Genomic DNA, 12,590 nt, shown 5'->3' on the forward strand with positions numbered 1-12,590 from the left:
CCAAATCGGCAGATTAAGTCTGTTTGTGTACAGAATAAGGTAATGAAACACACCTCTCTGCGAGCAGCCTCTCTCTCAGATTCACTCTCTGTTATGCGCTGTCTCAGCTCTAGTGACTCTCTACGGCTTTGCTGCTCTTTCTGCTCCTCCTGCTGTATCCGGGCCTGCAGTTCTGCTACCTCCTGCTCCTTCTGGCTGCTTTCTCCACCCAGTGTCTTCACCTGAAAGTATAAAATACGCGATGGCGATCAACAATTCCTTATTCTAAATTCTTAACTTTTACAATCAGCTAAAACAACAAGGGCAAGGTAGAGATTAAATTAGTGGTACATCAATACAACTGCTTTTTCATTCTTAAAGGAGAACTCCACACAAACATAACAAGCAACTTTGCAATATACATCAATTAAAAAATATGCAGACTTTTCATGATTTTTAATGGTTTGGAACAGTTTCCTAAGCCTAGCCCCCTGCTCTCCTGCTGATGTGTCTGACTACTTTGCTGAGCTGCTGACTACTGTTACTTTGTATCAACAGCCAGCTGTCCTCAGCCTGCATCCGCCAAACCCCACAATTCCCAGCACACGGGATTTCAATAAGAAAAGGAACATCACAGTACAATGCATTGTGGGGTATGTAGTTCCTGCATGCTGTATGTCTGTAACCTATGGAGAAGTTGTTACAATTGGTAACATCGGTGTTTAGTCCCTCCTTCCTCGCCAGGATTTCAAATGATAAAGAGAAGAACTGTTAAACAGCTGGATTTTAGCAATGCAATGCAATAAATTGCAATGCAATAAATTACATTTATTCATACTTTTTGAAGAAACAGGTAACTGTGATGGGTTTATTAGGGGGTTCTGTTTTATGTGGGCCTCTTTATCAAATTTTGGTTTGAAAGCCGGAGTTCCTCTTTAATAGAGGATTTAAAGGAGTGTTATTTGCTACTATTTGGATTGTCAGTATAGGACACAGAAACACTCAGAGTCCACTAGTTTAGAAGCAGAAATGTAGAAGCAAGGTACTTAAAATAAATGTAAACACTAAAGTTGCAGGATTAATAAAAATCTCAAGAGCATTTTGAGGATTTACTGCACCTGTCTGCGCAGTTCCTGCAGCTGTCTGCGGGCCTCAATGTGTGAACGCTCCACATCTCGGAGAGTAGCTCTGAAGTGTGCAGCTTCTCGCTCTGCACAGGACTTCCCCTCCTGCAGCACTGACATGCGCTGTTGTTTCTCCTCCATGGCTACCTGCAGGCTGAACAGGAGATTAGAAAGTTCTTTAAATCCATACACAATAAAGAAAGTGCATACAATTAAATTCATATGCAAGAAATAAGCCAAGCGTGAACCCATCAACTGAACTGTCCCTTCCAAATATTTATAGGGTACCTTTAAACTGATTGAAAGGCTCTGGGAAATTGGCTTTAATAAACTCACAGTTAAATGCATCTATTTAATACTCTAAGGCCACAAGACACAATTGATAAAGTGTATTAGGCTGGCTTTCCCCCTTTACAAGCCCACAGATATACTACTAGAGAACTAAAAGATAATTCAAGGAGAAAATGAGCAGGATGTAAGGTAGAGAAGACAGGAAGTTGTGTAATTTTTGTCAAGGTGCCATTGATGGGAAGTAAATCCTGTATAGCCCTAGTGACTAAAATAGTAATGTACAACTAGACTCCTGAAACCAACTATAGTGCTATACTGCTTTAAAAAAAACATGCTACCCATACCCTTTTTTACTGTAGTAAAGCCATTTCTGGAGTAATGGCTGTCTTATCAACCATAATGCATTATCTGTCTACAGATATACATGTCATAAACTACAAGGTGGGGCAGGTTCTGAGGTTTTCCCAAACTTGATAAAACTTCTACTACTGGCCATTAGAGGTATAAGTAATGATTATTTGAGCCTTTCAGGCCCTTAATCTTAAACTTGATTCATCCATATTCTTCTTGTATTAGTAAAATGAATTACTAAATTAGTAAATGCTGCACAATGGTATTCCAACCACAGACTCCTGCTGGTGAGAGATTCGTTTACTCTAATAAGTAACTCACCTGCTCTTCTCCGACTCTATTTTTTTAATGCAGGCTCTCAGCTCAGTGTTGGACTTCTGCAAAGTTTCTCTCTCACGTGTAAGGTCACCTAGATCTCTGCGTAACTCGAGAGTCTCTTTCCTTTGTGATTCACATATCTCTTCTTTCTCACGAAGAAGGCGCTGCACTTCAATTATGTCTCTGCGCAAAGTATCCCGAGAATCTTCTGCCAAGCGTAACTGGGTTCTCAACTCTTCCACCTGTACAAGAGTAAGTCGTTAGTTATGCCTACACCTGTCTTAGCCTACTTGGGTATTTTTATTCTCATGGCTCATAAAACATAAGGATATCATTCAGTGGCGTAACTAGATGTTACTGGGCCCCACAGCAAATTCATTTTAGGGCCCCCAACATATCTAGAGTTTGTCCTGTATTACCAGTATATATTTAAAATGTTCATTAATCAGGGCCTCATGGGGCCCCCTATACCCCCCGGGCCCCCCTGCAGACGCAGGGTCTTCTTCCTTTGTAGTTAAGCCCCTGATATCATTATTTTAAAGAGAAATTATCATAACTGCAAATAATATTTACTTTAGAAAAAAGAAATGTAACGTACACTTAAACAGCTGCTACAGGGTGGTGGTAAAACTAACACCGGCAGCATGGCTTTGTGAAGCTACGGCAAAATACTAAATGGTTTATCATGAAGAGGACTACTTCGATAGAACCTCCCAAATATTGGAAACACTTAATGCTAAGGCGATATTGACTTAAACTGAAAAGTATATAGTATTGTAAACGTCATTAAAATTAAATCAATCTGAAACATGTAGGCAAAACAAGGAAGAAAGTACTAAGTAAAATGAATTGCCCTGCTCCAATTTAGAAACACTGTTGTTGTTTTTGTATTTATTTAGATTACTAATTCAATAACATAGGGAACACTGTTGTTTAAATTAGAAGGAAAGGCTAAAATTAAGTAAGCTTTATTAGAAAGGTCTATATAGATACACCAGTAAACCCTTAAAGTAATGCTGCTCTGAGTCATCTGTCAAAAGAAACACAGCATTTCTTTCCTTCTATTGTGTACACATGGGCTTCTTTTGAATAGACTTCCTGTTTTCAGCATAAACCTCCAGGGCTAGGGCTTGAGCATGCTCAGTTTGCTCTTCTCAACCCTCTCCCCCTCCCTTTCCACATCCCTGCTGTAATCTGAGCTCAGAGCTATGCGTGAGCAGGGAGAGACTCAGGTAGCAAGTGATATCACATCAAGCTAATATGGTAGCTGCTACCCTAAACAAACAGAGAACTTCTATAGCTGTTTACTCTGGTATGGTAAAGCATTCTGCAGAATAAATATAGTCTTGTAATAGAAATTAAAAAAGCATCTGGTAAAAAGGAAAGCATCCTAAATACCTACCACTCAGCAATGTGTGTTCATAAAATCAATGGAGGAATAAGGAAATATGAATAGTGAATTACCCAATACTGGAGAAAATGTCATGACTGGATTAGTCAACTGTACCTGCACTGGATCTAGTTAGCCAAACAGATTTAGCCTGACTCCCCACTCATAAATACTTATAGGATCAAATAAGAACTGGAACAGCGCCCCACCTACAGGCATGCTTTACTGTCATTTCCTCCTGGTTAAACAAATATGCAGTGTAATAGCCACCAACTTACTCATTTTATGTTGCCAAACTGTCTAATAAATGAGGCCAGACCCTTACAGGCCTTGATCACATTTGGGAGTTGTTGATGGCTTTCCCCTGGTATAAAGGGGTAGGCAATTATACTGTAAATGGTGACCCCAAGTTCTGACCATTTATGCCAGTGGGAATGATTCATGGCAGGTGTAGACATTTTAGAACACAACAAAAATTAGAAGTGATCAAAATGCCTCATGTGCCAAGGTGACATCCCAGTCCTACTGCTTACCTCTTTATTCAGACTTTCTCTGTCGTGGCTCAGCTGTTTCATTCTGTGACGGAGGTTCTTATTCTCCTTTGAGTGAGCAGTAACGGCATCTTCAAAATCAGACTGCAGAGCCTTTAGCTCAGAGGAGACATTATCTAACAAAGTCTGGGAAGCAGAACAAGAAAAAAACAATAGTAACATCGCTGAAATAATCTGCTGCTGCTTGCTTGTTCTGAATAGTCTCATACTTATTGGAGTAAACTATGGCATGCACACTACAGGGTTGATCCTTTTCTCCAATAGTGTTTGCTCTAGTAATTAAATCCTATCTTGCTTTGTTACATTAAATACCAATGTGCATGGGATTCATTTAGGCAAATTATTTTTAGAAATGTTATTTCTTTTTCATGCAATTTGTCTGACTGAGTGAGCCATGGGTGTGCAGAAACTATTTGCCTGGATCGTCTTAAACACTGGACAGAGCATCCATTTATGACGCAGATAATTACGATTTTGTATTATGCAACGTGTGATGTACTCAAAGATTGATGTTGATTCCCCTACATTCAGTACAGTACTGTAATACACATAAATCGTGATTAAGCCACGATGATTAAAAAAACAATTAATTTTTCCATGTATAGTATGCTGCTTACCTTGCCCTGTTCCTGCTTAATCTGAGCTTCCCGTCTAAAACGTTCCATCTCCATTTTGGTGTCAGAGAGCTCCCTTTGAGTGTTCATCAGCTTCTCACTCAGTGAATTCTTCTCAGTCTCCATAAGGAGTAAGGCCTTAGGGAAAGCAATGGAACTGAGGATTCAAAGTACTACACACAATTATAAGGATTAAGTATGTATATACTTCTCACTTCTCATGTACTCTCATTTTGCAAAAACAAAGAGGTTAAAAATGTCTTAGGTCATTCACTTGTAACCTCAGAAAGAGCACAAATGCTCATGCACAAATGCCCATACTCTATAATAAAAATTATATTAGGGTTTTCTATATTCCTCACACTGACATTAATCTATACTTACTTTCTGCTTGTCACTTTCCACCTTTAGCAGGCTTTCTTCTCTCTCCTCCTGCAGGCGCAACATCTCTGCACTAAGCTTCTGCTTCACATCCTCACAGTCAAAGAGCAGATCTTCTTTCTCTTTCTCAAACCGCTGAACTGCATCCTGCTTATCCGCAATCATTGTCAAGCGCAGCGACTCCTGAACCACAGTTTAAAGGAAGAATTGGATAAAAAGTGACTATTTGTAAATAAGAGATTATTTGTAAATTCCAAGTTAGTGTGATATACTTCCCACAATTCAGTTCTAGTTTTATCAACTGCATAAGCCTTTCTGCTGCTTTTAAACAAAATGGATGAGTCTCTGTATCTATAATAATAAGGAGTCACAACAGATCATAACCATGATATGGAAATGGTTAATATGCAAAACATCTACTGTCGTAGAAAGAATGACCAGTTTACATTCAGGATGAATTTTTTGTTGAAGCTCTTCATGCAGTTTCAATGTTTCCGTATTTGCTATTTGTGATGTGAAAACTACAGTGTATGTCAGCTTTAGTGCCCATTTTTACTACACCATGGCTCTTTGTGTATCTTGCTTGGCAGAAGATGAAGATATCTATGGGCATGGCTGCCAACCACCAGTACATGTACATGTTAGAAAACTGTCAAGGGGGAGATTTTTAAATTCTGCTTATCATTGTGACAGCATTACAAGCTAAAACACTTGTCCACTTTAAAAATTAGGAGCTATGACTTACACTATCTTCACACATTTGTCTGGAATTTCAATCTTTGGAATGTCTTTATAACTTAACAAGAGATGAGGTACTGCTAGATGAAATGATGGTCATACTTGGGAGTAAAGCTCTACAAACCTTCTCCCTCTTGAGCCGTTCTACTGTGTCCTGATGTTGCTGGCTCTGATTGCTGAGGGAGAGCTGTGCTGCTTGTTCAGTCTGGGCCAATTGTAGCTCCACTGTGACTTTCTGCTGTCTAAGTTCAGCCAGAGCTTCTTCTGCTTCCAATGCCTGACGCTGGACCTCCACTAATTTAAGAGATGGTGTTAGCATTACCCATGTTTGTAAACGCAGTAATGTAGTGTGTAGGCAGACCTAATGCTGACTAGAATTAAATATACTGTGCCAACTATGGCAAAACTGGGTAAACAGATAGGCTGTGCAAAATAAAAAATGTTTCTAATATAGTTAGTTAGCCAAAACGTAATCTCTAAAGGCTGGAGTGACTGGATGTCTAACATAACAGAACACAACTTCCTGCTTTTCAGCTCTCTAACTCTGAGTTAGTCAGCGACTTTAAGGGGAGCCACATGGAACATAACTATTCAGTGAGTTTTCAATTGAATACTTAGCATTTCATTCAGATTCAAAAACAAACAATTATGACCCGTGTGGCACCCCCTCAAGTCACTGATTGGTTACGCATGGTATCTATTTACCCAGTTTTTATTTTTACACTGAACAATTCCTATAAAGCAATACTTTTTCATGATGTACAGCACTGTATTAAAGTATACTGTAACACTGATTTTTGGCAAGGGTTTTTAAAATATTCAGATTTCAGGCAACATCCTAAAAAACCATGGTAGTCTTGTGGAAAGTATATACTGCTGTTAAGGCCATTCAAATATAAAATGAACATGACTAGAACGTGGGGAGGAGTATATATTACATCACGTGCTGTTTGCAGTGAGGGCCTCCATAGCTAGATTGTGGAAAGCAATTGCAGCGCCAACTCTAAATCAAGTACTTAGGGATGCCCACTATAATATGTCTATGGAGGTATCCTTAGACTCCGATATTCAGAGAGCAACCCACAACACCGCTGTTTGGAAAACTTGGAGACGTACACAATTGCTAGATCTATGTCGGCAAGCTAGCTCAATTTCAGGTTCATCGGTTCCACTGGCCTGATCTACCGACACGGGGTATTTATGTGTGAGATTTTCCTTTGTCTGGAGCAATGTGCTTTTGGGTTAAATTTGGAATGTGCCTTTTTCTTCCTTCTTCTGCTCTTTTTTCTTGCTTTCCCTCTCACTAACAATCTTCTACCTTTCTCGACGGTATACTTGGTATTCGTATTGGAAATTGTGTGATACATAAGACTTTGCTGTATACCTATACTGTGTCTGTTTTTCTCTCTTTGAAAATAATAAAGAATATTTGGAAATAAAATGAACATGACAATACAGAGCCATATATTACTGATTAAGTTATTTCATTGTGTGTCAATGATAAAGGGAAGATTTTCCACCAATTAAAATGAGTGGTACCTTGAAGACTCTGCTTGGCAAGTGTCAGGGTATGAATCTCTCCTTCCAATTGCTCTCTGCGATCCTCAAGCTGGGCAGCACGACGCTGGGTCTCATACAGAGTGCTTTCTAGTGTTTCCTTCTGTGCTCTGTACAGTACAGACAAAATAGTCAGACAAAAGCCATATATTGCAGGCATAAAAAAACAAGAGGTAGTGATCTATACCGAAGCTGGGCAAATTCTTCTTCATGTTCTTGCCTCTCAGCCTCCAGTGCTGCAAGCTGCACGCCAAGCTCAGCATTCTGCCTGGTGAGTTCCTCCATGCGCTGGGCTGCAAGTTGCAGAGCTGTTGCTTGTAAGTCCATCTCCCTGCGGCTCTCCTTCAGCTGATCCTGCAGAGTTTGCACCAGTGCATTTGCCTGAGTACATGGAATGAAAAAAGTGAAACAGGTAACAAAGTTATTCCTCAATCTCTTACCCAGTTCATACATATTCAATTCAAGCATTTTTAGTCCACACACATAACAAGTTAAGAATGAAGTAGTCACTCCTCTCTATAGGACACAGATTGATCATCACTATTTTGATGACACCATAAACAATGAAATATCCACTGTTTATTGAAGGGAGTAATTTAAAAAAAATAACATTTTATTTCATTTTAACTTAACCGGTAGTTATGGCTTTAAGTGGGGCATGCCTTATTTATATTTATATAGCAGTTGCTCTGAGTGAATTTTCTATAGGTACTTCTGTCCTCATTATTCCCTACCTGTGCTAATTGGTCCTGTAGTTTGCGTCTTTCCTTGTGTACACCATGAAGCTGCTCCTCCTGCTGTTTGTGCTTTTCCTCTGTCTCTTTGCACCTTCTCTCCAGGCCCACTCTGTTAGACTGTAACTGGGAGACTTCAAGTTCCAGAGCTTCCCGCTGCTCTTTCAAAGCAGCACAGCTTGCCTCACCAGCACGGCGATCTTCATGCAGAGCTGAACGCTCTCCTTCCAACTGTGCAAGGATGCAAAAAGAAAATCAGATTTGTACGGTGATATAGGGGGAACACTGCATCCAACTGGTTCAAAATATCATGCTGACACCCCAGGTTTTTTTAATTAAATATATTTAATCTTACCACTTGAGAAGACAAATATTGTTACTATAAATCATTACATGACCCCTTAATAAATATGTGTAAACCAATTTATACTGAGATCGACTGACGTTTAATCACTTACTACTATAAAGAGAATGAATCCATCTATCTCCCTGACTGACTAATAAGACAGGAAGAGATAACAAGTAGTTAGCTGGGGACATGCAAGGGCATAAACACCAACAGCAAATAATCTGAACAAGATTAGGTAGGTGAGAACTGGTGTGGCTAAATGTGGATAAGATGCGTGTGGTATCTACTCTGGTGCATGTATCTTTGTTTTTATGTACCCCATTCTTCCTTTGGCTGATTACCTGCAAAATAACACGGTTCAGGGCCACCTTGTCCTGTGCCAAGCCTTCATTAAGAGCACCCATTTTAGCCAGAGAGTCTGTTAGTGTTGCTCTCTCGCTGTGCATCTGATTAAGTGCCAGTTCCAGCTCAGCTCTGCCTGATTCCGCCTGGCAAGAAAATCCATGTTAAAAACACTCTATGCACCAGAGACACCATGTACTGTAGTTAGATCAATAGAAAATACAGAATATCTAATCCATGGCCTGTCCAGAGGATGAATATTATATCAAAGAACAACACATGTGAACTGGTTAAGCAATTAGCTGACTGGGCAGTTAGGTTTATAGGAGTGCAAATACTCCTTGTGGAACATTCAGCTTCCAACACAAATGTAAAGCTTTTATTTTAAGTGCAGGGACTAACCTTGCTCAGAGCACTGGCCACAGCTTCCTTCTCCCCTTCTAGAACATCTCTTTCTAGCACTGTCTGACTCAGATTCTCCCTGACAGTCACTAAGTCTTTCTTTAGGATGGAAACCTTCTCTTCCAGTTGCTCTTGGATCCTCTGCCTACATGGGCAAGAAAACAGCACTTAACACTTAGGACATCCTTGTACCTGCTGGGATGTATTGTTGCAGGGATCCAATATCACATTAAAGTGTAAGTTGGCTAGGGAAACATTCTTGACATATAACAAATTAAGATGTTTGTGGTAAAACAGGGATTACGGTAGCAGCAAGTCATTTGTGGTATTTGGGAGACCATAACAGGACTATGGCACTGTCTTTTGGAGAGAGAACTATTTGAAAGTATAAATGCATACTTTATGTTCTTAAAAACATTCATTTTGTAGTGCTTTTTCACTTATGTTTCAGTGTCTTTGACAAACATTTTGAACAGTTTGGTAAACGTTTGCTAAAAACAAATGATTTAGCTTAAAGGAAAACTATACCCCCCAAACAATGTAGGTCTCTATTAAAAGATACTGAGTAAAACAGCTCATGTGTAAAACCCTGCTTCATGTAAATGAACCATAATCATAATAATGTACTTTTTTAGTAGTATGTGCCATTGGGTAATCATAAATAGAAAATTGCCATTTTAAAAAATAAGGGCCGCCCCCTGAGATCGTAAGATTCACTGTGCACACATACAAACCACATGTAAGGTCACATGAGCCAATTAACAGACAGAGTTCTGCCTTTTGCTTCCTCACTTCTTCCTGTTACAGTTAGTGTTGTAGTATTTCTGGTCAGGTGATCTCTGAGGCAGCACAGATAGAGTCACGAAATGGTGGTTCAAGGCAAGAGATGTAAAAGGGCAATATTTATGTAAATATATATTCCAGTTTGGTAAGATTCTTTAATATGTCATTCAATTTGATATAAACTATCTGTTGCTTAAGTATTCATTTTGGGGGTATAGTTTTCCTTTAACACTGGTTATCATCAGCTCAGAAGTCTAAAATTAGTCTCCACTAATTATGAAAATGCATCAGAAATGTGCATGAAACATTTCAGTATTAATTCTACAATATACAAGATGAAAGTAATGGAAACTGAATTTGCTGGATAGTGATACTTAGGTATAACCAGCTCTCTTGGAAGATATTAGTACAACCATATTATACAGTGTTTACAATCATTTGTGTAACTGTATAGGCCAGGAAACATCGGCACCACTGAAATCAGTCAGGAACTGTTAAGAAAACCAACATTTCAAATAAACCTTTGGTATGACCAGAATTTGTAAAAAAAATATTACTGTAACCAAAAGGTTGGAGGAAATTATCTGAGCAACTGCAGTTTGGCAGTAACAGTCAGTAGAAAAGGAAGTTTAGAGGAAATATAAATGTGGCCACAAATGTACCTTTTTCAGAAAATGTTAGCATGACCAGAATTTTTGGGGAATTTTTAGTACAGACTTCATAAGGATAAATTAGTGCAAGCCTGGCAGGGATTCTAAGTGCAAATTGAAGTTTCCAAAATGTTACTATAGCCAGCAGTTGTTAGAAACACTTCATAAAAAAACAAAATCTATCAGAAAATGTTGGTTCAGTCATAATGCATGAGAAACGGTTCGTACTACAGGAGTTTTAAGTGCTTTTGGTGAAACCACAGTTTGGCAGGAATTGTAAGAAGCCATAGACATATGCAGAAAATGGTAATGAATAGGTCAAATGCACTTAGTTAAAACATATTGTCAGGAAGTTTTAATACAGAATTTGTCAGGAGTCAATTTTACATTGGGCAAGAGAGCAGACAGAAAATTTAAGAAACTGTTAATTCATGAAAAATTTGCCAGAACTGTTACACACTCGACATATTTGGAATTTGACAAAATTTGTTAGAATAAATAGGTAAATATGTAAGAAGTTACATACTTGGGGCAAATTCCCTAAGCAGCGCAAACTCGCTATCGACCACTTTGCCCACCTAGCCAGGCTTAATTCGCTAGGACAACGCCAATTCCCTAGAATGCAAAGTTTCGTCCAGGGTGCCAAATGCTGGCGAAGTTGCGCTACCGTTACTTCGGCAAGCAAATCAAAGTTCACCCTTTAGGGAATCTCCCCCTAAGACTACTGGTGTGTGTGACACAATACTCTTCCATCCCCAGGGAAAGGGACCATATATTAAAGGAACAGTTCAATGTAAAAATAAAAACTGGGTAAATAGATAGGCTGTGCAAAATAAAAAGTGTTTCTAATATAGTTAGTTAGCCAAAAATGTAATGTATAAAGGCTGGAGTGACTGGATGTCTAACATAATAGTCAGAACACTACTTTCTGTTTGCAGCTCTCTTGGTTTCCACTGATTGGTTACCAGTCAGTATCCAATCAGTGACTTGAGGGGGGGCACATAGGTCATCACTGTTTGCTTTTGAATCTGACATACTTGTTAAAGGAAAACTATACCCCCAAAATCAATACTTAAGCAACAGATAGTTTATATCAAATTGAATGACATATTAAAGAATCTTACCAAACTGGAATATATATTTACATAAATATTGCCCTTTTACACCTCTTGCCTTGAACCACCATTTCGTGACTCTATCTGTGCTGCCTCAGAGATCACCTGACCAGAAATACTACAACACTAACTGTAACAGGAAGAAGTGAGGAAGCAAAAGGCAGAACTCTGTCTGTTAATTGGCTCATGTGACCTTACATGTGGTTTGTATGTGTACACAGTGAATCTTACGATCTCAGGGGGCGGCCCTTATTTTTTAAAATGGCAATTTTCTATTTATGATTACCCAATGGCACATACTACTAAAAAAGTATATTATTATGATAATGGTTCATTTACATGAAGCAGGGTTTTAAACATGAGCTTTTTTACTCAGTATCTTTTAATAGAGACCTACATTGTTTGGGGGGTATAGTTTTCCTTTAAGGATTAATTGCAAACTCACTAAACAGTTATGACCCATGTGGCCCCCATTAAAGTCGATGACTAACTCAGAGTTAGAGAGCTGCAAAGCAGAAAGTTGGGTTCTGTTATATTATATTAGACATCTGCTCACTCCAGCCTTTCTAAATTACATTTTTGGCTAACTAACTATATTAGAAGCATGTTTTATTCTGCACAGTCTATCTATTTACCCAGTTTGCATTTTTAAACTGAACTATTCCTTTAAGGCTTTGCAAATGTGCCATGGTACATTCAAGGTTAATATACAAAGGGGTAGGAGGGACACTCCTGTATATTTCATATTTTAACAGTTATTCTGCAAGAAGTTAGGTTAAACTCCTATGTTGTACTTATACACACAATAACCTCTTGTGTTCACCTAGAATGCTATTTCTGCTTTATAAAAAGCTACTACTGGGAGAAGGAATAGTAATTATACAATGCTATAGTAATGCTATAGGAGGAAGAGTTTAAATT

General features: G+C 38.7%; 1 protein-coding gene across 1 annotated transcript in view; it reads right to left on the reverse strand.

Moving 5' to 3' along the window:
• Positions 1 to 12,590, reverse strand: part of LOC108717099 (rootletin) — a 110,281-nt gene that overhangs the window by 28,935 nt on the left and 68,756 nt on the right. Inside the window, exons 15-26 of the mRNA XM_018263869.2 lie at positions 9,122 to 9,266; positions 8,719 to 8,865; positions 8,029 to 8,259; positions 7,482 to 7,675; positions 7,277 to 7,404; positions 5,862 to 6,031; positions 5,003 to 5,182; positions 4,622 to 4,756; positions 3,987 to 4,130; positions 2,067 to 2,305; positions 1,098 to 1,257; positions 54 to 221 (exon numbers count right to left, since the gene is read on the reverse strand). Coding sequence (XP_018119358.1) covers positions 54 to 221; positions 1,098 to 1,257; positions 2,067 to 2,305; positions 3,987 to 4,130; positions 4,622 to 4,756; positions 5,003 to 5,182; positions 5,862 to 6,031; positions 7,277 to 7,404; positions 7,482 to 7,675; positions 8,029 to 8,259; positions 8,719 to 8,865; positions 9,122 to 9,266 — 2,041 coding nt within the window. The remainder of the gene's footprint in view (positions 1 to 53; positions 222 to 1,097; positions 1,258 to 2,066; positions 2,306 to 3,986; positions 4,131 to 4,621; positions 4,757 to 5,002; positions 5,183 to 5,861; positions 6,032 to 7,276; positions 7,405 to 7,481; positions 7,676 to 8,028; positions 8,260 to 8,718; positions 8,866 to 9,121; positions 9,267 to 12,590) is intronic.

Source organism: Xenopus laevis, chromosome 5L (genome assembly GCF_017654675.1).
Source record: "Xenopus laevis strain J_2021 chromosome 5L, Xenopus_laevis_v10.1, whole genome shotgun sequence".
Lineage (NCBI taxonomy): Eukaryota > Metazoa > Chordata > Amphibia > Anura > Pipidae > Xenopus > Xenopus laevis.